The sequence below is a fragment of the Canis lupus genome, chromosome 38 (assembly GCF_011100685.1).
Source record: "Canis lupus familiaris isolate Mischka breed German Shepherd chromosome 38, alternate assembly UU_Cfam_GSD_1.0, whole genome shotgun sequence".
In the NCBI taxonomy this organism is placed as follows: Eukaryota; Metazoa; Chordata; class Mammalia; order Carnivora; family Canidae; genus Canis; species Canis lupus.
In genome coordinates, this window is record NC_049259.1 from 21,370,421 (window position 1) to 21,397,427 (window position 27,007).

The window sequence follows — 27,007 nt, forward strand, 5'->3', positions numbered from 1 at the left end:
CTGATAGCGTTGTGTCCAAGTAAGATTTAAAGCCTGTGATGTATTTACCAGGCTCGGAACTGGCCTGCTCCCCAGAATGTGCTGGCACAGACATGGCTGGGGCTTCTCCTTCAAACCTGAGGATTTGGTGGGCCTTTGTGTTTCTGGACTGAAAGGCAAGATCAAAGGAGCACTCCTGACTCCGGGGGATAGATCTTTTCACCAGCTAATAGGAGGATGTAATTCTCATCTGCACAGGCCTGGCCGGGAGTTAGGGGAAGGGTCTCCTGCCAGGCCTCCCCTCTCTGGCCGCCCTCCAGGCCCAGCGAGACAGTCATTTCACGCCTCTGGTGCTCAAATGCGGCCTTGGAGAAAAGGGTCGCCCACCCTGTCTGACCACAGTGCTGTCACCTTGGAGAAGGGAAGGCCTTGGAGATAGGATTTCTGAGATATATTTCAGCTTTAATGTTACTTAATTCTGTTAAACCTGAATATGAGTTCAAGTGACTGTCTTCCCTCTCCTGGGGTCGTATGTACTTCAAATCTAATTTGTCACCGCGGGATGCAAGGTTTTTTTTTTTTTGGCCCAGCGGACTGTCCTGGGAACAGCTCGTGGCTGCCTTGGATGAGGTTGTATATCCACTGTCAGAGGCCCTGGGACTTCTTGTTCGTGCCCGACTGGCCGCCCAGGCTGACTTGTGGAGGGCGACCTGAGCCTGTGTCATCTTTATTTCAGCGTCTGGGCCCCAGGCCCGAGGGGGACTAGATGCTCACCAGCTGCTTGGTTGGGGGAGAGATTGAAGGCGCAGCTGGTGGCCCCGGCACCCAGGCCAGCCTGCCCGGCTCCGTCAGCTGTGGTCCAGGCTGGGGCCGGGCCCGGCCTCTCCTGCCAGCCGGAGCACCGGCCGTGTCTAGCTCCTCTCACACTCCAGCACTCTCACCAGGGTCTGGACACAGCTGTCGGCCGGGCTGGCTATCCCAGGCCACCTGGTCCTGCTTGTGTCCTGGAGGGCTCCGAGGGGGAAGGGCAGGCAGGCCGCTGGCATCTCTGAGCCCCCAGGACCTGGCGAGCCCCACGCTTACTTCACCCTCTCAAGGAAGGCTGTTCTCTCTGCTCTCAGGCTTGCCACCTGTGTCGGGCCCTGGGCACATCCAGCCAGGGAGCATGGGGGCCAGGTGGCCTCCTCGGATGTGGGGACACGTGCCTGCTGCAGGACTTGGCGCCCAGGCTTGGCCCAGCTGCAGCCTGGCTTCGTCTCCCCACAGGGGTCCAGGGTGTCTTTTTACAACACAGCAGCCTCGGGAGGCCGGAGTCGGGGGGGTGGGGGGTGGTCCTGGCCTTCCTTCCCGCCCGACCCGCCAATCCTTAGCTCACTTCCTCTCTTCCACCTACATATCTGCTCTGAGCTCTCAAGGGCCGGCCCTGGCTCCTCCTGGGCACCTCCAGTCCCACCCTGTGCCCGGCACTGCACCTGCAGCCCCTCGTTCCTTCTCCGCCCGGCCTGGTGAGGTGGGCGTCCTCATTCCTTCCTTCTCCCTCCACTTGCCTTGTGGCGGTGATGGTGGTGTGCGCCGGTCCCCCGCGCCAGCCCCTTCCAGGTCGGGAGAGCAGACCACAGAGAGCCACCAGAGCTCTGCGCCGTGGTCGCCTTCCCTCCAGTCCCAGCGCTTCGGCCTAACGCTGCTGCACCGTCTCGCCCAGCCTCCCGTGCACTCGCCCAACAGCTGGACAAGGTCAGGACACGGTCTGTACCGTGAAACGGCCGCCCCACCCCTTCCCCCCACACCCATTCTGCCGATCTGCACACCGTCCACGGCTCTGACCAGCTGCGTGCCAGCTGCACCCCACCTCCACCTCCGTCCTGTCCCCTGCGTCCAGGGACCCTGCCCCTGGTGTCTGTGCACCGGGCTGCACTGAGCACGAGGCGCTTGTCCCCCTCTGCAGGGCTTGCTGTCCTCAGGCGTCCTCCCGTGCCCAGTGCCCAACCGCGTGTCCCCCCCCCCCCCCGGTATGTGAACACCTGTCAGGTCCTTGGCTCTGCTCAGATCTTTAAGTGCTGCGTCCGGCCTCCTGTGCCAGCCCTCCGCCCGCTGACTCTTCCCCCCTCTCCCACCTCCTCTTCGTAACAGCAAGATCCTTGGTGGGGCCAGGTGGCCCTGCCGGGTAGGCGCCCTGCCAGCCTCCTGCCCCCTCGCCAGCACTGCCCGGGAGCCAAGTTGCGCGCCCCACGCAGTTGCCGCTGCAGCCCCCGAGGGGAAGAGCCCGGGGCGCGAGGTCGTGGGGTTCACTGTGCCGCCGGCACAGGAGCAGGGGTGCCCGTGTGGGCGGCATCCGCTGTGCTTCCAAGGGAGGTCTTGGAGTGAGGGGGGCAAGGGAAGCCCCGTAGGGCAGAGGTGGCCGAGGAGGGCAGCTGCCGCTGCTGCCCCGGCCGGGCCGCCTAATAGGGTGCTGCCACCGTCGCCGGTGTTTGTCCCGGCGGCCCAGGCTGTGCTGTTGCCGCAAAGGGGAATAGACAGGTACTGCTCCTCCGGGAGGGGACAGGCCGTGTCGGCCCCTCCGTGGGACCCAGCATGACGGCTGCTCGCCAGCATCACAGAGGGTGTTGGGGCTTTGCAAGTCGGTGAGAAGGCGGCCCGTCCAGGGACCTAGGCACCCAAGGTGGAGGGGCAGGACTGAAGCCGTGGGGCTCCCCCCTCGCCCCTCACTGAGTGCTCAGGCCAGGCTGCTCTTGCACGGCGTTCGGGAACCAGGTGGGATCTGGTCTTAGTCGCACGACTGTGCAGCCCCAGCCGCGGGTCCACGCAGCGTGGGTCCCAGGGCCACACCTCAGCCGCCACCCCAGAGACTGCGTCACGGGCCTTGCTGACGCCTCCAGAGCTGTGTCGTCTGCCCTCTGGCTTTTTGCCAGTTGGTGCTTTCTTGTTTGCTGCTTTCATCCCCTCGTGGAGGGTGGTCCCCGTCGGAGCAGGATCCTGGTCGCTGTGGCTTACACTTGGCCTCTTAGGGCCCAGCTCGGAGCACATCCAAGTGTTAACGAAGAAGTAACGCCCGGTACCCCTGAGCCTGCTGAGCTGTGTTGTGTCTCAGGATGTTGGACGTTAAAGGGGGAGATAGGTGCCTGGCCCCTGCTCTCAGCAGGTAGCTGGTGGACGTTCGGAAACGCGTGAACGCGGGGGCGCCTGGCTGGCTCAGTCGGCGGAGTGTGCGACTCAATCTTGGGGCCGTGAGTTCGAGCCCCACATTGGCTGTAGAGATGACTTGAAAATACAATCTTTAAAAACAGACAAAAAAGAAATGCATGAATCCCACGAAGGCACCAGGCACCTTTCCTTTGGCCCCAGAAAGCTCTAGCTCCTGTAAAACAGTCTCTTTTATATACACTTTGCCCCCCCCCCCCATCTTTCTTCTCAAGCTTGAATGTGTATGTGGATCTCCTGGGGGGTCTTGTTAAAATGCAGATTCTGACCCAGCAGGTCTGGGAGAGGGCAGGCTCCATTCCTGACAGTTCCTGAGGGTGCCCCCACCTGAGCTCATCTGTCACCACACTTTGCATAACCAGGACTGCTGGGAGTCCACTCGATCCGCATTTCTCTGCATTAGCACGTGTGTATCCTCTCATAGACCCTGAGGTCACACTGAAACATTCACGGACCCTCTGCTGGGCCCTGCCCTGTGTTCCAGAGCTGACTGAATGCTAGGACTCCCCCTTTACACCCCTGAGATCTTAGTGGTCCCCCAAGTGAGCCTTGAAAGCAAGGGCCGGGAGCCTGGGTGCTGGGCTCAGCTCTGCCACTTTTGTTTTTCTCATCAAATCACAAATCACATCATTCCTCTGGGCCTCTGAGGCATGCTTGAGTTCTGGGATCCTCCAGGGTCCTCGAAACCCCAACTGTCACATCCTGTGAAAGATAATAACCACTTTGGATGGCCCATACACTTCCACGTATATTAACTTATTTACTCCTAAGAATTCATCAGGAAAGCCCCAGTATTACCCCGTTGTACCCCTGGGGAAATTGGAGCACAGGGAGTTTGATGAGCCCAAGATGGGAGAAGTAGCAATAACGTGGACGTGTGAGCCGGGCTCTTCTCCTCCAGAATCCGTGCTCTTAACTGTTGCACCTGACTGCCCCTGATAACACCTCGTCAAAAATCGCCCGGTTCCAGGTATTCCTGAAAGAAGACTTCTTTCTCTGGGGCTTCATCTCCCATGGTTAACTGTGTGCAAGTTGGAGAGGCGAGCCTGGCCTGAGCCCCACAGAACCCATCAAGCCCTTCCAGTGCTCAGAATCCGCCATGAAATGAAATGCCAGAAGAAGGGCATGGCCAGTGGTTCTGGGGTCTGGTCAGTTTTAACAAGCCCCTAGCAGATTCTTCAGGACACCCTTATAGAAGCCCCTGGAGCCTCGGTGTCTGGGGGTTACTGTCTCCCTAGATACTTAGACACCTCCTTCTGAGCTACCAGGCTGTGCCTGGTAACATCTGAGCATTTACACTTTTCATATCTGTCTGATAAAGACAGAAAGCAAGTGCATCCTCTTACATCGTTGCTTCCTGGGCTCAAGGAGAACATCACATCTAAAAACTCAGATGCAGGGCACGCGGGTGGCTCAGTCGGTGAAACATCTGCCTGCAGCTCCAGTCGTGATCTCAGGGTCCTGGGATGGAGCCCAAATCCAGCTCCCTACTCAGCAGGGAGTCTGCTTCTCTCTCTCCCTCTTCCCTTGCTCATGTTCTTTCTCAAATAAATAATCTTTTAAAAAAATATTTTATTTATTTATTCATGGGAGACAGAGAGAGAGAGAGAGGCGGAGACAGAGGCAGAGGGAGAAGCAGGCTTCCTGCAGGGATCCCGATGCAGGACTCGATCCCAGGACCCCAGAGTAACGACCTGAACCAAAGGCAGATGCTCAACTGCTGAGCCACCCAGGCGTCCCAATGAATAATCTTTTTTAAAGAATAAAACAAAAACTCAGATGCTTATGGAGACCTTAGGATGCTGACCACAGTTGGACAGAGTTGGATCTCAGTGCAGTAAACTTCTCTCGAAAATAACCGGAGGAGAAAGGGACCTCTGAGCCTTGTCCATAACTGTCCCTGGTGCAGACCATGCAGCGTCACCCCTTCTCGGACACTGCCTCTCGCCCGTCCCTCCCTCCTCTGAACCCCATAAGCTTCACACTTGCCACTCGCAGAATCCAGCGTGCTTGGTCATCTTCCTCCTGCTGTGTGGGCCTTTTCCCCCCAGTTATAGTTGCTATCTCCCCAGCGCCCCAGGGCAAGCGCCCCGGGGGTATTGTGAGGGAGTGTTGTTTGGGACCGCTCTGTACCCTAGCCACACAGGAGGTGCTCACCAGTGTTGGTTGAATTGAAAAGTACCTAGGTCCCTTCCAGTATGAACCGGGTCTGGAACACAGTTAATTTGCCAAGTAGGGTTCATTTAGGGAAACTGTTTTTATGGGTAAATAGAATTTGAAACCAGGCTATGGGTTTTCTATGTAAACGATGCTTTTAAAGTGCCGTGGAATAGTTTGGGTTCATTAGAAAAGTAGACTAAGTAGATGTCTTTGGCCACCTCTTCTAAAATTGCTTTTAAAAACCCTTCTTTTGGGGCGCCTGGGTGGCTCAGTTGAGCATCTGACTCTTGATTTCAGCTCAGGGCATGATCTCAGGGTCATGGGATCGAGCCCTGAGTGGAGGCTCTATGTTCAGGGGAGAGTCTGCTTGAGATTCTTTCCTTCTTCCTTTTCCCATTTCCCTGGCTCATGCGTGTGCGTGCTCTCTCTCTGTCTTTCTCTTTCTCAAATAAGCAAATGAGTCTTTTAAAAAACCTTTCTTGGGACACCTGGGTGGCTCAGTGGTTGAGCTTCTGCCTTCAGCCCAGATCAGGATCGCAGGATCCCGGGATCGAGTCCCGCATTGGGCTCCCTGCTTCTCCCTCTGTCTGTGTCTCTGGTGTCTCTGCCTCTCTCTCTCTGTGTGTGTCTCATGAATAGATAAATCTTAAAAAACAAACAAACAAAAAAAAACTCTTCTTTGATTAATTGAGCTACTGGTTCACATGTATGGGGTCCAAGCGAGTGGAATATTTTGTAATATTCATCATCGCTGGACACGGGTGCATGCGCTGTGTGCAAACGATAGGAAAGAGGCCAGGTGTCCTGGTAACCGGGAGACACGGCATGTCACTTAGGAAAGCCGTGGGGGTTTTCCAGCAGTGGGACCTACTGGAGCCGTGCTGCCCCACAGGGACTGCCTGGGCTCTGGCACGGGCCCTCAGCACCGGGCTGGACCCACTCGAGGACCCCAGTGGCTTCTTGGCCCCTGTCTCAGCCTGTTCTGTGCCTCTAGCTCTGAGCAGAAGCAAGCTGCCGGCGGCCTCCAGCTTAACTCTAGGGCTCTAGAGGACCTTCGTTTTACATTTTTTTCTCTTTTCAGGAAGTTTCTAAAAACCTCACCAAGGAAAACGAGCAAATCAAGGAAGACATGGAAGAAATTCGAACCGAGATGAGCAAGCGAGGTAAAGAGAACTGCTCGGAGAGCATCCTGGACGGCATGCCGGACGTGCGCGCGGCATTGCAGAGGGACGCGGCGGCGGCCTACGCACCCCCAGAGGTACGGCCCTGGCTCCCAGGAAGCCAGGGGCACAGCCCAGGGGGCACCCTGCCAGGCTTGCACGCGGGCACCGAGCTCTGCACCTTCTGGTTCTTTCACGGCCGTGGTCTCATCTTCGCGGCGACAGGGCGGGGGGTGACTCGGGGTACCTGATGTTGGAGCCCAGAGAGGCTCAGCACGTGAGTGTTGGAGCCAGGACTCCTGAGTCCCAGACCTTGTTGTTTCCGTCGTGCCCGCCCCACCCCGCAGCCGCCTCCTGGGGGAGCGTGTGTGCAGGCCGCCTGGGCCACTGGGGTTCGCTCCTGCCGTCCTGGCACGATTATGGAGAAGGGGAGACCCTTCTCCCGCGCTCTACGGCTCCCCAGTTTGCAGACGGGAAGCTCTGTGGCCCTCGCGTTCGTGAAGGGCCTGTGTGCACCACGACTCCCGGCGCTACACCGGCTGCTTTGCTTGGCAGCTCAGGCAGGCGGGCCGGCCCGGATCAGCCCGCACTTTCCAGAAGCAGGAAACAAACCCGGCAAGGCTCCCGGGAGGCCTTACTCAGCCGGGAAGTGGTGGCCGGGGGGCCTCAGACCCCTGTCTCTCCCCACCCAGTCGCATCCCGACGCGAGGTCCCCGTGTGTGCGATGGGACCCTGTCCCGAGGCGTCTGGAGTGACGCCCGATGGCCTCCTTGCCTACCAAGGCCCCCGTGTTCGTGCCCGTTTCTTTTGGCTTCAGTTGCTCGGTTCTGCTGATGTGCTAGTGGCTCCGAGCGTTAATCCCCACTAAGTGGGGTGGTTGTGGCCTGAGCTGCTGCCCGAGAGGTAGCATCGTTTGGGAGCTAACGCAGAGGAGTGGAAGAGGAAGCAGGTCAGGTGTGGTGGCCGGACTTGAATGTGAGACGCGGGGAGGGCGCGGGTCTGGGTGAAGCGTTGGAAGAGGGTCCCAGGAACCAGGGGCAAATGGCAGTGGAGGGAGGCCTGGCTGACCTCAGCCGGACCAGGGCTCAGGGGTGGGCGGCGGGGCCTGGGTTCCAGATGTGCCAGCCCGGGGCCGCGGGGGGTGGGAGGGGTTTGGGGAGCAGGGCCTGGGACACACATTGCCGTTGAGCTGTTGCTCTGCACCCGGACGTGGGGAAGGGCTGAGCGTTGCTACGCGGGACTCTGCTGCCTGGGCCACGAGGACCTGCGGCAACGGGGCAAGTCAGCCTGGGCTCGGGACTCTTGGAAACTCCTCAGAGTGGTGCCAGGCGGGCAGCAGCTGTGGGCCGGGGCGACCCTGGACACGTGTGTCCGAAGGTAGGACGATGGGGACTCTGGAGGCTGGAGAGCCCGAAGGCAGCAGGGAGCTTGCACCCTGCCCGGCGCATAGCTCCCAGTAGAACCAGTTCCAAACCAGAAACTAAGTATAAGCAAGGCCAATCATTTTCTGGCTTTGCCCATGATGACTACTTTGATGCTCCCTGGGACGTATCATATTTCTTCAACAATTATATTTATTCTCATGTTGAGCTGTGTGCCCCCCACCCCTCAACGGGCTGGCTGCGAAGCGTGTGTTTAGTCTGCTGGGTGGGTCATCCCTGAACAGATTGGAGCTTATAAACCAAAGAGCCGAGGATACCGGGGCTGGAAGGGACCTTGGAGGCACCCTCTCCCCCGACCCGGGGCCCGGCGGCTCGCATCCCAGGCCCATCTGGCACGTCCTGCTGGCCAGGTGCCCCGGGGAGGCCGGCATCCCCTGTGCTCCCTGGCGTCCAGCTTCCCCGTCGGCTGAGCTGGCGATTTCGGCTGTTGTCTTGATGATACATTATGTGGTATGTTCAGCAACCGAACTCTTATTTCCTGAGGGCGAACGGTAAACCAAATCAAACACACCAAACGCTTTTTCTCTTTGCTCAGCAAAGCCCTTTCCCCTCCTGAAATCCCCATCCATCACACTGCTGAAGTTAGCGCAATCCGCCCAAAGCCGGGTGGTGGGGGTAGCGCCAGGGCCGGGGTGGGGGGGGGGACAGGGGAGGAGGCCCCAGGCTGGCATCCTCCTCCCCTGCCAGGAAGGGGCATGTGGGGGCCCGGGTCGGTGGTTATCTTCAGGGCTCCTAGATGATCCTGGGGTTTCTCGGGGTGGCAAATGGCAGTTTGTCGGCGGCCTCTCTGCAAGAGGGTCCTCGCCCGGAGCTGCCTGGAGGGTTGGCAAGGGGCTCCGGGGCTGGGTTGGGAGAGGAGAGGCAGGGTGGGAGCTGGGACCCAGGGCCGCCAGGAGTTGAAGTCACGCAGCAGACTCTTGGATTAACGGAGGGAGGAAGGCACAGCTCGGTGGGGGCAGCTGCCGCCCAGCTCAGCCCGTCGCCAGTGAATCCAAGGAAATTATATGTTCTCTGGCAGAGGCTGCCATGGTCTTGCTCCATGTCCTTGGCTGGGAGAAGCAGCGGCGGTTCCCGCTTGTCCCGGGGAGCCGGGAATTAAAGACAGCTCCTGGGGTTGACCATGGAGAAATGACGGCGGCTTCTGCAATGCAGGGGGAGGCCAGGGTCGGGCAATTAGCGGGCCCACGGCGTCTGAGGCACGCCCCGGGGCCTCGAGTCAGCGCCCAGCCTCCTTCTCCGGCGGGAAATGAGGATCCCCAAGTCTGCTGGGCACCCGCCAGACCGGGGCCCCGTGGACTTGGGGATGTCAACGGGTTTTCGGGTGGCAGGCGGGTTAGGGCAGCGGGGCTTCGTGTAAGGCGGCGGGTAGGCTCCGGAGACAGCGGCCCCGAACCCGCCCCTTCGCTGATTGACCTTCAGCCGATGTGCCGAGTGACCCTGAGCCCCTTTCCTCTTATCCGTAAGGTCCGGGTGGTGCCCATTGTTGGGGTACGAAGGGACGTGTCTGGGCATCGTGCGTGCTCACCAGACGCATCCCTGCGTCTCTGGCCGAGGTCACCTCCCCAGCAAGAAATGAGAATTGGGGAGGGGCAGGCAGCGGGTGGGGGGGCTCCCCCGGCACGGGCTGGGCCTCTCTGGGCAGCGCTCTGGCCCCGGGCACGGGAGGCGGGTGGAAACGGGCTCCGGCCTTGCAGGAGTGGGTGTCAGGAGCAAGGAGCTGCTATGTCTGCTCTGTCACCTGGCTTGGCTCGTTTGTCGCGGGGAAACCGGTCCAGGCTGGGGGCATGGCCGGGAGCGACGCTGGGCTTTCTCCAGGCCAAATCTTTAAGGTCAAAACTTGAGCCCGATTGGCTCATTCCTGTGCACAGCGAGAAAGTTGGCCAGACGGCTGCGTTTCTGCCAGCGAATGTTCTGTGGCCCTGAAGGTCCGACTCTCGGGACACTGGGCATCTGGGGTTTGGTTTCCAACGGGCTCTGCTCTCTGGGTGCATTTCAGCGGGGTCTGGAGTAACGGGATTGAGGGGCGCTTACCCATCTCCTCGTGGTGAGAAGGGGGCTTCCATGGCTCAGGCGGCGATAGGAAGCTGCCCCTTCATTACTCGGCTTCTAGAGTCTTCCTGAGAGCGGGTCTGGGCCTGCCCTTAGGTCCCTTCGCACATCCCTGGTGGAGCCACCGCCCCAGGAGCTGGACCCATCTGTGGCCTCTGAACACAGGGCCTGTGCCCAAAGTTCATTATTTTCAGGGGTGGGTGATTGTGAATTTGGATTGGGGTGGGGGGCAGGTACATGACCTGACGGACCCAGGCAGGACCCAGAGACCCCGCCACACCATGGACACAGAGGGCAGACCCTGGGCAGAGCTCCACGGAGCACAGGCTGGCCCTTGTGCTTGACCAGAACACTCTGGCGGTGGTGCCATGGTGCCGTCAAGGTGCTCAGGTCACGGGCACCTACTGCAAAGCCTTGTTTGACAGGATCCCAGTGCCAGTCATAAGTGTAGCCCCTTCCTTGGGGCCTGTCCTGATTCGAGTTCAGTGTACCAGGGGCGCCTGGCTGGCTCAGTCAGTAGAACATGCGGCTCTTGATTCCGTGAGTTCCAGCCCATGTTGGAGTGGAGATCGCCTAAAAAAAAAAATCCAACGCAACGAATATTGAGGAGCGCCCACTCAGTCACAGATGAGCAAGTGGTGGTTGCTGTTCCTTCTGTGCCTTAGAGTCTACAGAGACAACATCCTTAAGTAACGCCCGCAGCAGGCCGGCGGGAAGGCGCCGTAACGGGGCTGTGGACTGGCGTCCGTTGGAGGGTGTTCAGTCCTGAGGAGAAGCCGCACACGCAGTGCTTCACGTAGAGGGGCTGCTGCTGTCTCACGGAGAAGAGCTTGGGAGGCAGGCCGACCTCGGCTGGTGCGCTCAGCTGCACGACGCCGTCAGGGATGCCCGTCCCCAGAATCCCCTCGTGGTCACAAGGTGGCTGCTCAGCGCCAGCCACCCTGTCCACATCTCAGGCCACACAAATTGGGAAGAGCACGGTAGATGCCTTCCAGCTGACTCAGCCTCCCTTTTAAGGAATTTTTCCAAAAGCTCTTTCCACCAACTTCTACTTATACCCCACTGGCCGGAACGCTGTCCCGTGGCTACGCCCACAAAACCCATTTCCCATCAGAAAGGAACAGGAGACGGGATTTGCGTAGTCAGTCAGACGTCTCTGCCACAATGTGCAAAAGTGGGGCTTGGGAAAGAGACGGCTAATTATGGGTGAGAAGCTCAGGGAGTATTTTCTCGAGGGCCCGAGATGTTAGCCAGGCCTTGAGGAATGGGTAGATTAGGGTAAGTAGCTCTGGGGTGGGGGGGAAGGGCCGGCCTTCCAGACGGAGAAGGCAGTCCGAGCAAAGGCCCCGCAGCTCAAGGAGCCAAGAGGTGGAGGAGTCGGCTGAGGGCGGAGCTGGAGAGCAGGGCTGCTGGGCTGGGCCGAGGCCAGCGCCGACGAGGGGTGTAAGCGCCAGGCCGGACCTCGGACTTTATTCCGGATGCACCAGGGGGTGGGGCGAGGGTTGGGTCCGTTCCTTCTGACAGCGGAGGTGACAGCTTCACCCTGAGGTGCGCATCTCGGGCCTCGCATCCCAGCCCCGGCACCGTTGTCCACACGGGGGCCTCCCTGGAAACCCCTGGGCGCTAGGCCGCGCTCTCCGGGCAGTCCAGCGTGGACGCTAGAGACACCTGCCGGAGCCAGACCGCCTGGGTTCAAATCCTGCCTGTCCCCCGACCTGCTGTGGGGCCTTGGGCCACTTACATAACCCCTCCGCGCCTCCGATTCCTAACCTGTTCAGGGGAGTGGTAAAGCCTTCCTACCCCGGAGGGCTCGGGGGAGAGTGGGCCCGTTGGCGAACGTGCCGCACGCAGAGCAGCGTGTTGGCTGCGGCATGGCCTCCAGCTGCCTGCCGACCGGTGACCTGCCGACCAGTGACCTGACCTTCCCTGTGTCCCCTCTGACGAGCAGTATGAGGAGCGGTTCCTGCAGGAAGAAACCGTGTCCCAGCAGATCAACTCCATCGAGCTGGTGCAGACGCGGCCCCTGGCTCCGCCCGAGGTGGTGAGGCCGCAGCGGCCCCTGCAGAGGCAGGTGCACCTGCGCGGCCGGCCGGCCTCCAGGCCCACCGTCATCCGGGGCGTCACCTACTACAAGGCCAAGGACCCCGAGGAGGAGAATGACATCGAAGAGCAGCGTGAGTTGGGGTCGGCAGGGGGCGGGGGCGGCTGCGGGCCCAGTTCCTCATGGTGGTTTTCCCAGACGGAACGCCGTGGACTCCGTGTCATTTGTGGTGACCCCTCTGTGTGTCCTCGGAGAGCCTGGCTTCCTCACATTCCTTCTCTGCTCAGCACCCAGCTCAGCCCCAGTTTCACTCACCATGAGAACTGAAGTCCTCACAGGGCCCCCGAGCCCCACGTGTCCCAGCTCCCGTGTCCCCCCACATCGCCTGTTGCTCTCCCGCGCGCCTTGCTGCTCCCCGGCCTCCGCAGGCATGTTCTGGCCTCGGGGCCTTGGCCCTGCTGCTCCTCGGCCCGGAATGCTGCTTGGCCAGCTCCTCATCCGGGTCATGACCACTTTATCCCTGACTGCAGCCCCACCCAGGACACCCCACACCCTGCCCCGCGGTCCCCCAGACCCATCAGGCGCCCTCTCCCTGACGTTAGTGTCGGCGCCACACGAGGGCGAGGATGTTGGTTTTGTTCGCTGTTGTCCCGCGTGCTCCATAGTATGTGCTGGATGAATGGGTGGGGCCAACCTCTGGGTGCCCCTGAGCCTGGGTGGGGCTCGGACACAGCCCCTTATTCGTTCATTCATTCATTCATTCATGAGAGACACAGAGAGAGGGGCAGAGACACAGGCAGAGGGAGAAGCAGGCTCCCTGGGGGGAGCCCGTGCGGGACTCGATCCTGGGACCCCGGGGTCACGCCCTGAGCCGAAGGCAGACGCTCCACCGCTGAGCCCCCCGGGCGCCCCTCGGAGGCAGTCTGTTCCGAGACCCTCCAGGAGACGCAGTGCCCTCCCATGGCTGCCCCCCGCCCCCTCCTCTTCGGAAATCCCAGCCGGCTCCATCTCCGAACCAGGGCGTCGTGTTGAGGCGAGGAGCCCTGTCGTTAACCTGCCAGGACGCCGCCCGCTCTCCCTCATCCGACCGTGCTCCTTTCCCCGAATCACCGGTGACCTTGTGTTTGTTTCCCAGAAGACGAGTTTTTCAGTGGTGACAACGGAGTGGATTTGCTGATTGAAGATCAGCTTCTGAGGCACAACGACCTGCTGACCACAGCCACGCGGAGGCCGGCGGCCACCCGCCAGGGCACCCCCGGGATGAGTGTCACCCAGACCTCGGCCCAGGCCACGCCTTCCGATCCCAGCACCCCCGGCCCCACTCTGTCTGCCTCAGTGGAACAGGTCTCAGCACCACCCCACACCTCCTCAGTGGTGCCGGGTCCCACGACAGAGGTGGGCCCGGAACCTTCCACTCAGGTACCAGCCACCACTGTGGCCCGCTCGGCCACCCAGCAGCCTTCGGCCTCGGCTTCCCTGCTTGGGGCCTCTGGGGGCGCCTTTACCAAGGCTCCACCCACGGCCCCGGTGCCTCCCACCACAGTCCGAACAGACTCACTGGAGAGAGACGTGGCCACGGGGCAAGGCACGGCCCCTGCCAGCCCCACCCTGAGCCCCGAAGAGGAGGATGACATCCGAAATGTCATAGGTGAGTTTCTCCGGCCTGGCCCCCGTGCCCTGCCCAGCTCAGGGAACAGGACAGAGGAGCCAGGTGGTCGGACTTGTCCAGAAGGAAAAGCAAGTGGAGTTCGGCCTTCGGCCAGTGATGGGTGTTGACAACATCTAGGGCGGTGGTGGGTGGTAGAGAGACAGAGGGAGGGAGAGAGAGCCCGTGCACACACGTATGAGTGGGGAGGAGGGGCAGAGGGAGAGAGTCTCCAGCAGACTCCCCGCTGAGCACGGTAGCCCGACGCGGGGCTCGACCTCATGACCTGAGGTTTCCTGCAGTAGGTTTACCAGGCCATGGAATAACCAGGGATTCATATTCGTGGAGTCGGAGCGGGGGCGCTGAAATCCCAGGATAAGAGAGAAGAGGGACTGGGGGCGTTCCTGGGCCCCAGGCCCAAACCTCATGAGCGGCGGCCCCGCAGAGCACGGGAACGCCGAGGCGTCGTGTGATCCGTGCTGTAGCAGAGGACGCGCGGAGAGGCAGGGGGGAGGAAGACGGAGCACCAGCGGGGCCTGGATGCCGAGAGGGCCGGGGCGGCTTTTCTAAGGAGGTGTCGTGTGAGCTGGGTTTTGAAGGACGAACAGGAGTTTTCTAAACAGAGAAGGGAGGTCTTCTCTTAGGTCTAAAGGAGCAACGCATGTTCCAGAAGCACGGGGAGTGCAGCCCCGTTCTGTGCCCTGTGCTGGGAGCTCCAGAGCCACACGACGGCCCTGAGAACAGTGGGACATGCGTTGGGGAAGGACAACTGGAGAAGGAAAGGGGAGCTGGCTGCAGGCGCCTGTCCCAGGGGGAACTAAAGCAGACATTCGTGCAGTCACCCCCCAGAGCGACCGAACAGTAATGACGCTGCCGAGTAACAGTCAAGATGCTTGTCGAAAACTGTCGGTGCTTTGATAGAAGACAAGGTTTGCCGCGGGGCCAGCTCTTCCTTCTTCCCATTTCCCGCTCCCTCGGCGGCCGTGTCCCCTCAGAACAAGGCGTAGCCGCTGCCAGCGCGGGTGCCGCAGGGGCACCTGCCGGGAGCGAGCACCTGGGTGACAGGCCGCTCTCGGCCCAGCCCCGGCCCTTCGACGGGTCTCCAGTGAAATCTTTGCCAGGGGCGGTGTCCTCCGCGAAGCCCTGTGGCTTCTTGCAGTAGGTGTATGAGGCCGTGACGCAGCCGGGGAGCCTTCACGGGCCGAAATCCCGGAGTAATGGCTGAGGGGAAGCAGGCAGGTGTCCGTGTAGACAGAGCCCGGGGCGGAACCTGCTGGCCCTCGAGAAGCGGGCCGTGCTTGGGCCACAGACGTCGGGGTGCGAGCAGGAGACAGTGTGGTTTTCGTTTTCTTTCCCTTCCACGGTGGGGCCGAGCCGCCCCGGCCTGGGAGGCAGCTCCCCCGCGTGGACCGTCAGCTCCGAAGCTGTCGGTCCTGCTCGATTTCTGCAGAATGCCCCGGGCCCGGGCTTCCCACGTCCACACTGGCACATGGGGCCCCAGGCCCTGAGCGCCCCCGTACCTCCCCTCCGCCAGGGGCGTGACCCCAGTGCCCCGCGCCCCGCCGCTTCTCCCTGAGTGGGAGGGACGGTCCTCCACACACGTAGACGTGCCCCCCGGGTGGTCCGGGTACTGAGGCGAAGGCAGGCTGCGGGTGGGCGTGCAGGTGGGCGCGCAGCCCCGTTTATCAGCCTGGGAGCCTCCTCCCCGGTGGCTTCCCAGCCAGGCCTGGGGGTCTCGGCTGCGCCTGCCGCCTCCCCCCGGAGCCCGCCCGGGACGCTGGGCCCCGGCACAGAGACCCCGCGCCCTGCAGCCGTTTACGTGGTGGGGCCGGAGGCGGGAACACCTTCCCTCTCGGCACGTAGAGGGTGTGAGGTTCTGCTTCGGGACGGGCCTGTAGGGTTGTTCAGATGAAAGTCTTGCCTCTGGAGTCCCCAACGGTGAAAACACGGGGATGCGAGTGTGGATGCGGGGTTTTCCTCAAACACCCAGGGGTGAAAAGACAGGGTGGCTCAGAGAGGGGGACCCGGCAACGTGGATTCTGGGCTGGCTTGTTTTGGGGAATCATTTTTTTTCTTTTAAGATTTATTTATCTTGGAGAGACAAAGAGAAAAAGCACAGGAGCAGGAGGGGCAGAGGGACAGGGAGAGAGAACCTCAAGCAGACTCTGAGCCACAGAGCCCCGCGCAGGCCTCGATCTCACAACCCTGAGGTCACAACCTGAGCTGAAACCACAGTCGGATGCTCAACTGACCGCCGCCCCAGCGCCCTTCGCTGCGTTGCTTATCACCGTCGGGACGCCTGGGTGGCTCCGTGGTTGAGCACCTGCCTTTGGCTCAGGGGGTGATCCTGGGGTCCCGGGATCAAGTCCCGCCTCGGGCTCCCTGCAGGGAGCCTGCTTCTCCCTCTGCCTGTGTCTCTGCCTCTCTGTGTCTCTCATGGATAAGTGAATAAAATCTTAAAAAAAAAAAATTGCTTATCACTGTCCAGTGCGTCCCTGGGATTTCCTTTCCAGAACCTTCTCTGCAGACCCCTGATTATCTGTGCTTGGAGAGTATGACCAGGTTGTGTTGTGCGTCCTGGTTGCAGGTAAATGAAAACCATTTGGCTGAAACCGACACAGGCCACGGTTTGCCGCCCGTGGGGTTCGTTTGCTGTTTAAGGAGTCCCGGCAGTTTTGATTTTGAGCTATTTGAGATGTGGTTTTAAATCAGGCTGCTTTTAAGAGGAACATCTATCCTGTGCTTTCCAAATCTGATTTTGTGATGTCCTAAAATGCCTGACCATGATCCTCAGGGGAATTGTAAACCCTTCAGAAAAACTCCAAAAACAAGTAAATTAGAATGAACTTTTAGTTATGAAAACAGGCAATTGGCTGAAGTGTAGTCAGTGTAGGACCAGGAAAGGAAAAATGCTGTCAGTGATGGCAGCCGGCTCTGCAACTGAGGGGTCGGCCGCCATCCCGGGGCCTGGGGGGGGTCAGCCGTCATACCGGGGTGTGGGGGGGGTCAGCCGCCATCCCAGGGCCTGGGGGGAGTCAGCTGCCATCCCGGGGCCTGGGGGGGCTGCTCAGGCTCCTGCAGGGGAAGGAAGGCTGTGCCACATGGGCCAGCTCACCCAGACTTTAGCAGCTGCAGCTCGAACACGGGGCTGGTTTTGGGCTGGGCAGGAGGGGGAGGAGCAGAGGGGGAACTGTCAGGGTGACACAGTGGCAGCGAGAGCCTGTCTCCTGTTGAATCCGGGAAACCTGATCTGTGAAGACGGGTCTCCCCCACAAGCCTGAGGCCCTAGCAGCCCCTGAGGTTTGCCTCCAGCTGGGGGGGCAGCCTGCCATGCGTCAGGGGTGCTGGCCTGGGCTGCCCGGGAGAGGTGGTGCAGGGGTGGCCAGAGCCTTGCAGCGTCTGCCCAGACACCCCCCCTCCCCGGGCACCCTGCTCCACTTGCTTCGTCTCCCATCACTAACCAGCCCCCCGAGGCCACAGGGAACTTGGGTCAGAAGCAGGGCCTCTGGCCCTGGAAACAATGTGAAGGGGGGACGCTTCGTAGATGGACCAGGAGGGAGGAAGGTCTCCCCGCGCCAGGCCAAGTGTCACCCGCACCTGTCTCTGTGCCATGAACATGAGATGTGCTCGCTCCCCACGAGCTGACCGCCGAGGCCGGGGGGACCCTGGCCAGCATCGGGTTCTGGCGGTGGACCCCCATCTCCATGCGTGGGGTGCCCCAGGGAGAGGGCACCCCCACCCGCAGGGCGCCACAGGGTGGGGGGGAGGCCCGTGCAGGCCCGACTAGGCCACAGGCTGGGGCCCTGGGACGGGGAGCCACGGGCCTGGTGGTGCCCGAAGCGCAGCCTCAACTCTGAACGCGGCTCCGACGCTTTGAAGCAGCGAAGACCCTCAGAGTCAGAGTGAAAGGCCGGTGCCGGGCAGGACGGGCAGGACGGCGTCAGGCGGTGTTGGCACCTCGGAGGCGGGGGGTGGGGCGCGAGCCTGCTCGGACGTCATTCCCACTGCGGTGAAGGGCTGCCCGGGCGCTCTGGGTCCCAGGGACTCTTCTGGAAAGACATGCTGGCCCGGCTGTCTTGAGGGATGAGGCACAGCTGGCCAGGCGGAGGGAGGCCGTGGAGGGAGGGAGGCCGCGCCACGGTGAGAAGGAGCAGCCCGGCCCTGGAGCCCCGGGAGCGTGGGGGCACCGCCCTCAAGGTGGCGAATGGAAGGCTTTTCCCTCCCTTTCTTCTGGGCGCCCCCCCCCCCCCCCCCCCCCGTGCGTCTGGTCAGGCCGTTTTGTCTCTGCTCTTTCATGCCATTCTAACTGCAGGAATATCAAGCATTTACGTTACTAGCATGAGGTTTCCCGTTCATCTTTATACCGAGAACGTCTGTTGTAAATGCAAACATAAGGTCAGTTGAGTCCAGGGTGGCAGTCACCAGAGTGACAGCCCCCGGGCCCCCGTCCCGGCTCCTTCGACGGCCACAGCGGAGCGCTGCAGAAAGCCAGCTGCTGCTTCCCTCCCGACCTGTGCTGCCTCGGCAGCGCCCGCACCCCCCGCCCAGGACGGAAGGCGGTGCGTGACCCCCTCTCCCCTCTTCTGCGTCCCGCGTGGCCCAAGTTGTTGGCCGAAACAGGGAAGTGACCCAAGGAGGAGGTAGTAGAGGGCTGCGTACCCGGATTTTCGCGTTTCTTGAGGCTCCACTGTGGTCTGCGTTCAAGGCAAGCTCTGGCTTGGGGGACGTGAGGCCTCCGGGGCTGTGGGCCTCACTCAGCTGCAGAGGTGGCCCGCCTGAGTCTGGCTGGACCCTCCCCCCGCTCCCCCACTCCCCCCCTCCCCCCTCCCCCCCTCCCCGTGGGTCCGCCCGGAATTCCGTGTTCAGCAGGCCTTGCAAATCCGTGAGCAAGCACGGCAGACACACCTACGGGGTGTGCCCCTGTGCACACGCACACGCTTCGCCGTCCTCCTGGACTTGGCTCCTAGAGCACAAGGGCGCAGGTAAGGTGACGGAGAAGGTCAGGATGGTGACGGCAAGGGTGTTGCATCCAGGGCCCCCTTCTGAGCGAGGGCTCTGTGAGGTGGCCCGAGGACACCCTGGGGAGACACGCAGGCAGGGGCGAGGGATGTCAGACTGGCAACCGAGGGCTGAGTTCATCCCAGGCTGGCCTTACAGCCTGAGTTTGGGTGCCTTCGGGTCCGCTGCTCCCCCACCGCCACGGCCTCTGTTGTTGCGTGGACGATGCCCAGGGCTCCTGCCCCACCCACTGAGTCCCCACCCGTGCCCTGGGGCCATCAGAGTTTGGGGACTCTGAATGCGGGGTGGCAGGAGGAGCGGCAGCCGGGCAGACGCACGCAGTGAGGCTAGAACCGGGCCACAGAGGCCGGGAAGGGCAGGGGGAGGTGGGAGACACGACCTGCCCGAGGCGCCCCAGGGTGGCTTCTGGCTGCGTGTGGCGCCGTCTCTGGGGGGCTGGGGGAGGGGGGGCTCAAGTGCAGCAGGCCGTCGGCGGAAGCAGAGAGGTTCCAGTTTAGTCCCGTGAAGCCTCAGGAACCAGGAGGCGCACAGGGAAGACAGGGCCAGTGGGCAGCTGGGTGGGCCCAGGCCGCGGGTCTCCTAGGGCGGGGGTGCAGGAGCCCCAAGATGGAAGGAAGGCGGGCAGAGGGAGCAGCCGGGGCAGGAGACAGCAAGTGAAAGCAGGAGGGAGGGGAGCTGGTCCTGCGGCGGGCGTGGGATGGGGCAGGCATGGGGGGCATGATGGGGGGGGACGGGGCGGCCGTGGGGGCATGACGGGGTGGAGGGGAAACGGGGCAGGCCGTGGGTATGATGATGGGGCGGCCAAGGTGGGAGTGATGGGGTGCAGGGGAGTGATGGGGTGCGGGGGGGTGACGGGATTGGGGGGCAGCGTGACGGGCCCCGGGGCCCCCGCGGCGAGGCCTGCGCGTGTGCCACCACCGGGCCAGGACAGCGGGGGAGCCTGGGGAGCAGGTTTGCTTTGCAAGGTGGCAGAGCGCAGGTGGGCTCGGGCTCACGTGCCGAGGGGAGGAGCCCCTTCCTCCGGGACCCCGGGACCCCGGTGATGAAAGGTGCCGATGCCCAGGGCACAGCGCACGGTCCCGGGCACAGAGCATGGGGGCCGCGTCCCCGCGCGTCCTCCCCGTGGCCCCTGTGAGCCCCCCTTCCCTCCCCCCACAGACGGTCCCCCCCCCGCCCTGTCCTCTCTCCGCGCTGACAGGTGCCGCGCCAGGCAGGTGCCTCTGGCGGCGGCTCGGGCCTCACGCTTTACCCACGCGGGCCGGGTTCCAGGCTCCGCAAGCTCCCAGGCTGCCCCCCATCCCCTGCTGCAGGTGGCCAGGCTGCCACAGGGGTGCCCCGAGGTCCGGGCTGGCTGCTGGGCCTCCCCTCCAGCTGGAGATCCCAGGATGCCACGCTGCGAGCGGACTCGGCCGTCCCCGTGTCCCACGTCTCCGGTACCAAATGACCGCAAACCTAGAGGCTCAAACAGCACGCGGGTTCCCTGGGGCCCGAAGGCAGGGAAGTTGGGAACGAGTCTCAAAGGGGCTAAAATCGAGGCGTCAGAGGGTGGGTTCTTCCCCGAGGGCCCAGGGACAGATGTCGTCTTGCCTTTCCTGGCTGTGGGTGCTCCTCGCGTTCCTTGGCTCAAGGCCACATCCCCCACCCCCCCGTTACACCTGCCTCTGCCTCCCTTAGGACACTTTTCCTGCAGAAGCTAAAGCTCTGACATTTCCGAGGCCACAGGGACTCTGGAGCTGGTAGCGGGGTCACGACCGAGGCCAGGCCACTGGTTCCAAACCCGGACAGGCTCTGTGGCCCCCCGCCAGGACCCCACTGCCAGGAGCCTCAGAGCTGAGACGGGACCCCGTAGGGAATTCGGGGGCTGCCCAGGGCACCCCAGTACTTCCACACTCGGATGAGTCCTGGCTTCCGGGAGCTCAGCTGCACCGTGTGGTCTGCGGAGCCACGGCAGCCCTTCCACAGAAAGTCCTCGCCTCCCATCTGTGGGGCTCCGGGGCCTGGGCGAGGGGCCGCGCTGCGCTTTGCCAGGGGACGGGGGTGCATCGAAATGCTCGTCCCCGGGGATGGCACCCCGGGGTGACGACGGTGCAGAGGCAGCACGGCCTCTCCGCCCCTCTGTGCCCAGGAATGAGATCTTCAGAGCCTGTGGCCCGGGCCCCGCTGGAGCCTTGGCTTCTGTCGTCTTGACGAACTGAGCTCGGGGTGGGGGAACGAGGCGTTGGCTGGTGGCTTGTTTGTCCTGCGGAGCCTGACCCCTCCCCACTCTGTGCGGGCCTGCGTGGCCAGCCGTGTGCCCCCGTGGCCTAGGCCCGCGCCCCGGCCTGCCCAGTCCTGCCAGCTGGACGGGACCACCAGACCACGGTGGGGGTGGGGGCTGGGGGGGGTGGGCAGCAGGCTGGACGGCAGAGGCTAGGACAGTTGGGAAGTTGAGAGAACCCCGAATCTGAACTGTAGGCCTTTGTGTTTTGTCCCAGGTGAACGTCAGGGACCCGGTGTTCTTATCACTGTCGCCCACCTGGGTGCCAGTGTTGAGGTTCTGCTGGGAGGGCAGGACGCACCTTCCCGCCTCTGTAACCCGCCCGCGCGGGGGCAGAAGGCCCGGGGCCTCGGTGGTCCCGGCCTCTCGGTGTCTGAGGACCGCGCTCGGACAGGGACACCGCATAGGAAGCCTGATAGGCCTTGCAGGCGGCCGGAGCTCGGCAGGACTCTGGTGGCCGTGCAGGGCGCCTCCTGGGCCCTGGGTCGCCCCAGAGAGCCCCTCGGGACTAACTCACGGAGCTCCTGTCCCAGGAAGGCAGACGCGACTCGGAGGGGCTCCTGCAGCCGGAGCAAGCTGCCTACCTGGAGGAAGGGCCCCAGAAGGGGAGGGACCCTGGCGTCTCGCCCACAGTGCGATGGGGGCCACGGGTTGAGCAGGTGGGCCCCAGGGGCACGAACCTCCACTGCGCAGCGACGACTGGCGCCCGAATACCCTGGGCCGGACGCCTGCAGCGGGCGGAGCGCCGTGCCCTGGGTCGCACAGGCCGAGGCCTCGCGCCGGCTTCCCCGGCTGCCGCGTGTTCAGCCTCGGGCCCCGGCCCCCCAGACGCCCCCCTGCTGCCTCCAGGCCCGGCTTCCGCGGAGGGGGCGTGGCCAAGGGGAGGGGACGCCGTGGGGCGTGGCCAAGGGAGGGGACGCAGTGGGGGCGTGGCCAAGGGGAGGGGCCGTCGTGGGGCGTGGCCAAGGGAGGGGACGCCGTGGGGCGTGGTCAAGGGAGGGGCCGTCGTGGGGCGTGGCCAAGGGAGGGGACGCCGTGGGGCGTGGTCAAGGGAGGGGCCGTCGTGGGGCGTGGCCAAGGGAGGGGACGCCGTGGGGGCGTGGCCAAGGGAGGGGCCGTCGTGGGGCGTGGCCAAGGGAGGGGACGCCGTGGGGCGTGGTCAAGGGAGGGGCCGTCGTGGGGCGTGGCCAAGGGAGGGGACGCCGTGGGGCGTGGTTAAGGGAGGGGCCGTCGTGGGGCGTGGCCAAGGGAGGGGACGCCGTGGGGGCGTGGCCAAGGGAGGGGACGCCGTGGGGCGTGGTCAAGGGAGGGGCCGTCGTGGGGCGTGGCCAAGGGAGGGGACGCCCGTGGGGGCGTGGCCAAGGGGAGGGGACGCCGTGGGGCGTGGTCAAGGGAGGGGCCGTCGTGGGGGCGTGGTCAAGGGAGGGGCCGTCGTGGGGCGTGGCCAAGGGAGGGGACGCCGTGGGGCGTGGTCAAGGGAGGGGCCGTCGTGGGGCGTGGTCAAGGGAGGGGCCGTCGTGGGGCGTGGCCAAGGGAGGGGACGCCGTGGGGGCGTGGTCAAGGGAGGGGCCGTCGTGGGGCGTGGCCAAGGGAGGGGACGCCGTGGGGGCGTGGCCAAGGGAGGGGCCGTCGTGGGGCGTGGCCAAGGGAGGGGACCTCGTGGGGGCGTGGCCAAGGGAAGGGGGCGGCACGAGGGCCCTGGGGGGAGGACCTCGCGGGAGCCCTGGGGGCACAGGTGGAACCCGGGAAGGATGGTTTCGCAGAGGCTGGAGCTCGGACCCTTGAGGGGCGCCTGCAGGATTAGGAGGCCGAGGGCGGCAGGTGGCTGGGGGGCGGCCTGGAGGACTGGGGGGACGACGAGACGATGCTGAGGTGTCCAGGCCCGGGTCAGACGCCCCCAGGCTCACAGCCTGGACGGGGGGCTCGGGTTTCAGGGGCTTGGGGTGTTCCTCATCCCGCCCCCGCCTCCCGCCCCGGTCAGGAAGGTGCAAGGACACGCTGTCCACGATCACGGGGCCGACCACCCAGAACACGTACGGGCGGAACGAGGGCGCCTGGATGAAGGACCCCCTGGCCAAGGACGAGCGGATCTACGTCACCAACTATTACTACGGCAACACCCTGGTGGAGTTCCGCAACCTGGAGAACTTCAAACAGGGTAGGCGCCCCCCACCCCCCCACTCCCGGGCCACCACCTGCTCTTTGGGAGGTGACAGCGTCCCTGGTGGTGAAAGGACCGTGCACCTGCCCTGTCCTCTCTGCGCTGGGCTCCTGGCCTCCGGCTCCCTGCAGGGTGGGGAGGGGAGGGGCCTGGGCCCCGGGGGGAGGGGGAGGAGGAGGGGAGTGGAGGGGGAGAGGAGGGGAGGGGCGGGGCCTGAGTGGGGGGAGGGGCAGAAGGAGAGGAGAGGAGGGGAGGGGGGCAGGGGGGAGAGGGGGGCAGGGGGGAGAGGAAGGGAGGAGGAGAGGAGCCTGGGTCGGGGGAGGGGGAGGGGAGGAGGAGGGGAGGGGCCTGGGTGGGGGGAAGGGGGAGGGGGAGAGGAGGGGAGGGGCCTGGGTCTAGGGGGAGGGGGGAGGAGGGGAGGGGTCTGGGGGGAGGGGGGAGGAGGAGAGGAGGGCAGGAGCCTGGGCCTGGGGGGAGGGGGAGGGGGAGGAGGAGGGGGAGGCCCGCGGGGCCGCCCCCCCACCCCCGTGACCCCGACCCCGACCCCGTGCCCCCCAGGCCGCTGGAGCAACTCGTACAAGCTGCCGTACAGCTGGATCGGCACGGGCCACGTGGTGTACGCGGGCGCCTTCTACTACAGCCGCGCCTTCACGCGCAACATCATCAAGTACGACCTGAAGCAGCGCTTCGTGGCCGCCTGGGCCATGCTGCACGACGTGGCCTACGAGGAGGCCACCCCCTGGCGCTGGCAGGGCCACTCGGACGTGGACTTCGCCGTGGACGAGAACGGGCTGTGGCTCATCTACCCGGCCCTGGACGACGAGGGCTTCAGCCAGGAGGTCATCGTGCTGAGCAAGCTCAACGCGGCCGACCTGAGCACGCAGAAGGAGACCACGTGGCGCACGGGGCTGCGGCGGCACCTGTACGGCAACTGCTTCGTCATCTGCGGGGTGCTGTACGCCGTGGACAGCCACAACCAGCGCAACGCCAACATCTCGTACGCCTTCGACACGCACACCAACACGCAGATCGTGCCGCGCCTGCTGTTCGAGAACGAGTATTCCTACACCACGCAGATCGACTACAACCCCAAGGACCGCCTGCTCTACGCCTGGGACAACGGCCACCAGGTCACCTACCACGTCATCTTCGCCTACTGACACCCCGGGCCTGCGGGCGGAGGCGCCGTGTGTGCGTGCGTGCGTGCTGAGGACGGGTGCGAGGGGGGGGAATATATATATATTATTTTGTATAATATTGCAATTGTAAAATGACAGTTTGGGTCTATTTTTTTTTAAAGTGGATTGTAGATCGATCCATACGCGTATGTGCTGGTCTCATCCTCCACGGTTTATATTTTTGTGCAAATGAACTTCTTTTGACCAGGAGCCACCTTCCTTCGACCCCTCCCGCTCCCAGATCCCAGCCGCTCTGCTCCGAGGGGTTCATCCATCAGCGTCTCGCAGGCAACCGGGAGCGGAGGAGGCGAGAAAGAAGTGTCAAGGGGCGGGAACATTTTTATGTATTGGAGAAGTTTTAAAAACCCAGAAAAAATGCTTTCTGTTTGTTTTTTTTTTTAATAAAGAAGAAATGTAAAACCATCCCCGGCTGTGTCAGCGCCGCTGTATCGCGCACGGGGCCCCGGGTCTGCGCCCACAGAGCTGTTTCCAGGCTGGGCCGCGTCGCCTGGGGAGGGGGTGCCCGGGGCGCCGGCATCCCCAGGCCCGAGCACCTGAGCACCTGCGCCCGCCGCCAGCGACCGAGCCCGGCCGCTCGGTCCCGCTCCTTTTGCGCACGAGGTGGGAGGCCGTTCATCTCAGTCCCTGCGAGGCCGGGTGTGGGGCCAGGAGGCTGGGGGCGCGGGGGGCGCAGTCGGGGGAGCGTCTGCCTTGGGCTCAGGCCGGGCTCCGGGGCTCGGAGCCCCCGTTGGGCCCCCGCTCAGCAGGGAGCCTGCCTCCCCCTCTTCTCCCCCTGCTGCTGCTCTCCCTCCGCACAGGTGCGCTCTCTCCTCAATCTTCAAAAAACAAAACAGGAGGCTGCGGGCGACCCTGTCCCTGCCCTGCCGCAGAAGCTCTCCCGCGTCCCTCCGTCCCCATCCTGGTCGTGAACGTTGGCCAGGCCTCCCCGCCCACCGACCGTCCAGGAGAGGGGCCTGGTCTGAAACCAGCACCCGAGGGCAGGGGTGCGGGGCGGGAAGGCCTGCTCGTCCCTGGACACAAAGGAGGGGGTGGAAATTGGGGAAAAGCCTCAGCAGGTGACTCCTGAGTCTGGGAGGAGGGCCGTCCTTCCCCAAGGACGAAGTGGGAAGACCACATCGTGTCACCGCGCTGTCCCCTCTGGCCCTTCCCCCCCCCCATTGCTACCTGGGGAGACCTGCACAGGCCTTGGGCGCCTCCCGCACGCTCACCGCACACATGCGCACACACGCACCTGCCTCCTGCGTGCATCCGCGTCCTGCTTACAGCCTCCCTGCGTGGGGGCCTCCAACCCCACCCAGCTCTGCCTCTCCGCCTGCACCGTTTCACATAACAAATACCCAGATGACTCCATCTGTCCTGGGGCGTTGGGCCAAACTTCCCTGAGCCAGTGCCTGCAGGTTTTGGGGCAGCAGGAGGGCGGCGGGGAGAAAGGGGGTGTCCGGGTTCAGGATGGGGGCAGACGAGGCCCGTGTGCAGAGGCCCTGTTCGGCCAGAGGGGGGACAGGGTGCTCATCAGGCCCCGGGTTGGAAACCGGAGCAGAGACCCAGGCCCGATGTCAGGCTGCTCCAGGGGGGCGGGGAGCCACAGGGGTGCCACTGGTGGCTACTTCCGTCCCCTGGAGACGTTCACGTAGCTCCCTCCTTCTGTGTAAAGTGACCTACTCACGGCTCACGGGCTCCTGAACCAGCACCTCTCCCAGTGCCCTGTCCTGCTGGGTGGCCCCGAGGCGGGGGCAGGTGTTTGCCCTCGAGCGCCTGTGCGCCCCCGACCCCCCCAGCCCCGCCCCCAGGCTTCGGCACTTGGCTGGGCCCTTCGGACTCCAGGGCCTCCTGAACTCTCTGGCCCTCACGCTAACCTAGAGGCCCCCGAACCTGCAGGCTGGCCTGCCTGTGGTGGCCGCAGGGACCCCAGACTGCCATCCACAGGAGGGGGCAGCCTTCAGGGCCGGGCACCCGGACTAGCAATCGGGGCCAGTAGGAAGTGGTTAGGCTCTACCAGGGCCTGGCTGGTGTGCGAGATAGAGTCCCGAGAGGCCCGGCCTGCCAGGGTCCCCCCAGCCAGCACCTGGACCGCCAGGGCCCCCCCAGCCAGTATCCGGACCGCCAGGGCCCCCCTGGCCAGCACCCAGCCTGCCAGGGGGAGCACCCCCTTCTAACTCCCCACTGAGCTACTACCCTTGTGCACAAACTCCAGCCGTGCCTTGTTCTGGTTGTGTGATCTTGCACAGTCATGGACCTGCCTCATCCGGATGTTCGGGGCCTTCGTGAATTAACAAGTTAATCATAATTAACAAGGGCGAAGCCCAAGGTAAATCCTAGGCACTCGGTAGTTTTTATTGTAAAAACCTGCGATCATAAGAAAAACAGAAGAATGTAGACTAAATCCCCGTCGCCAAAATATAAACACCATCAATATTGCATTATACTTGTTTCCTCGGCATTTTACACAATTTGCTGGCATTTTTCCCCTTTTTTTCTTTTTTTACATTAAAGACATGCTGACATTTAATCCAGTGAAGGAAGCATCTCTTAAAAGAAGGACCTACGTCTACGTAACTTCGACCTAAATGGACTAACAACAAGTCCTTCAAATCAGTGACACCCACCCTCAAGTTCCGCCGATTCCCTCAAAGATGTCTTGTCCCTTTGGGTCTTTAAGCCGTAAGCTTTCCTTTAATCCCCGTATTTGTCTGAACT

General features: G+C 63.2%; 1 protein-coding gene and 1 long non-coding RNA gene across 2 annotated transcripts in view; one reads left to right on the forward strand and one right to left on the reverse strand.

Moving 5' to 3' along the window:
• Positions 1 to 24,714, forward strand: part of OLFML2B (olfactomedin like 2B) — a 35,660-nt gene extending 10,946 nt beyond the window's left edge. The window contains exons 4-8 of the mRNA XM_038586262.1: positions 6,419 to 6,595; positions 11,937 to 12,162; positions 13,165 to 13,677; positions 22,932 to 23,108; positions 23,670 to 24,714. Of these exons, the coding sequence (XP_038442190.1) occupies positions 6,419 to 6,595; positions 11,937 to 12,162; positions 13,165 to 13,677; positions 22,932 to 23,108; positions 23,670 to 24,271 (1,695 nt within the window). The 3' untranslated portion in view covers positions 24,272 to 24,714. The remainder of the gene's footprint in view (positions 1 to 6,418; positions 6,596 to 11,936; positions 12,163 to 13,164; positions 13,678 to 22,931; positions 23,109 to 23,669) is intronic.
• On the reverse strand, positions 17,935 to 21,736 carry LOC111094516. Its single transcript, XR_005385808.1, has 3 exons — positions 21,535 to 21,736; positions 18,580 to 18,637; positions 17,935 to 18,432 (listed from the first exon to the last, which is right to left on the reverse strand). It is a non-coding gene; the product is annotated as an uncharacterized LOC111094516 (long non-coding RNA).
• Positions 24,715 to 27,007: the final 2,293 nt, after the last annotated feature.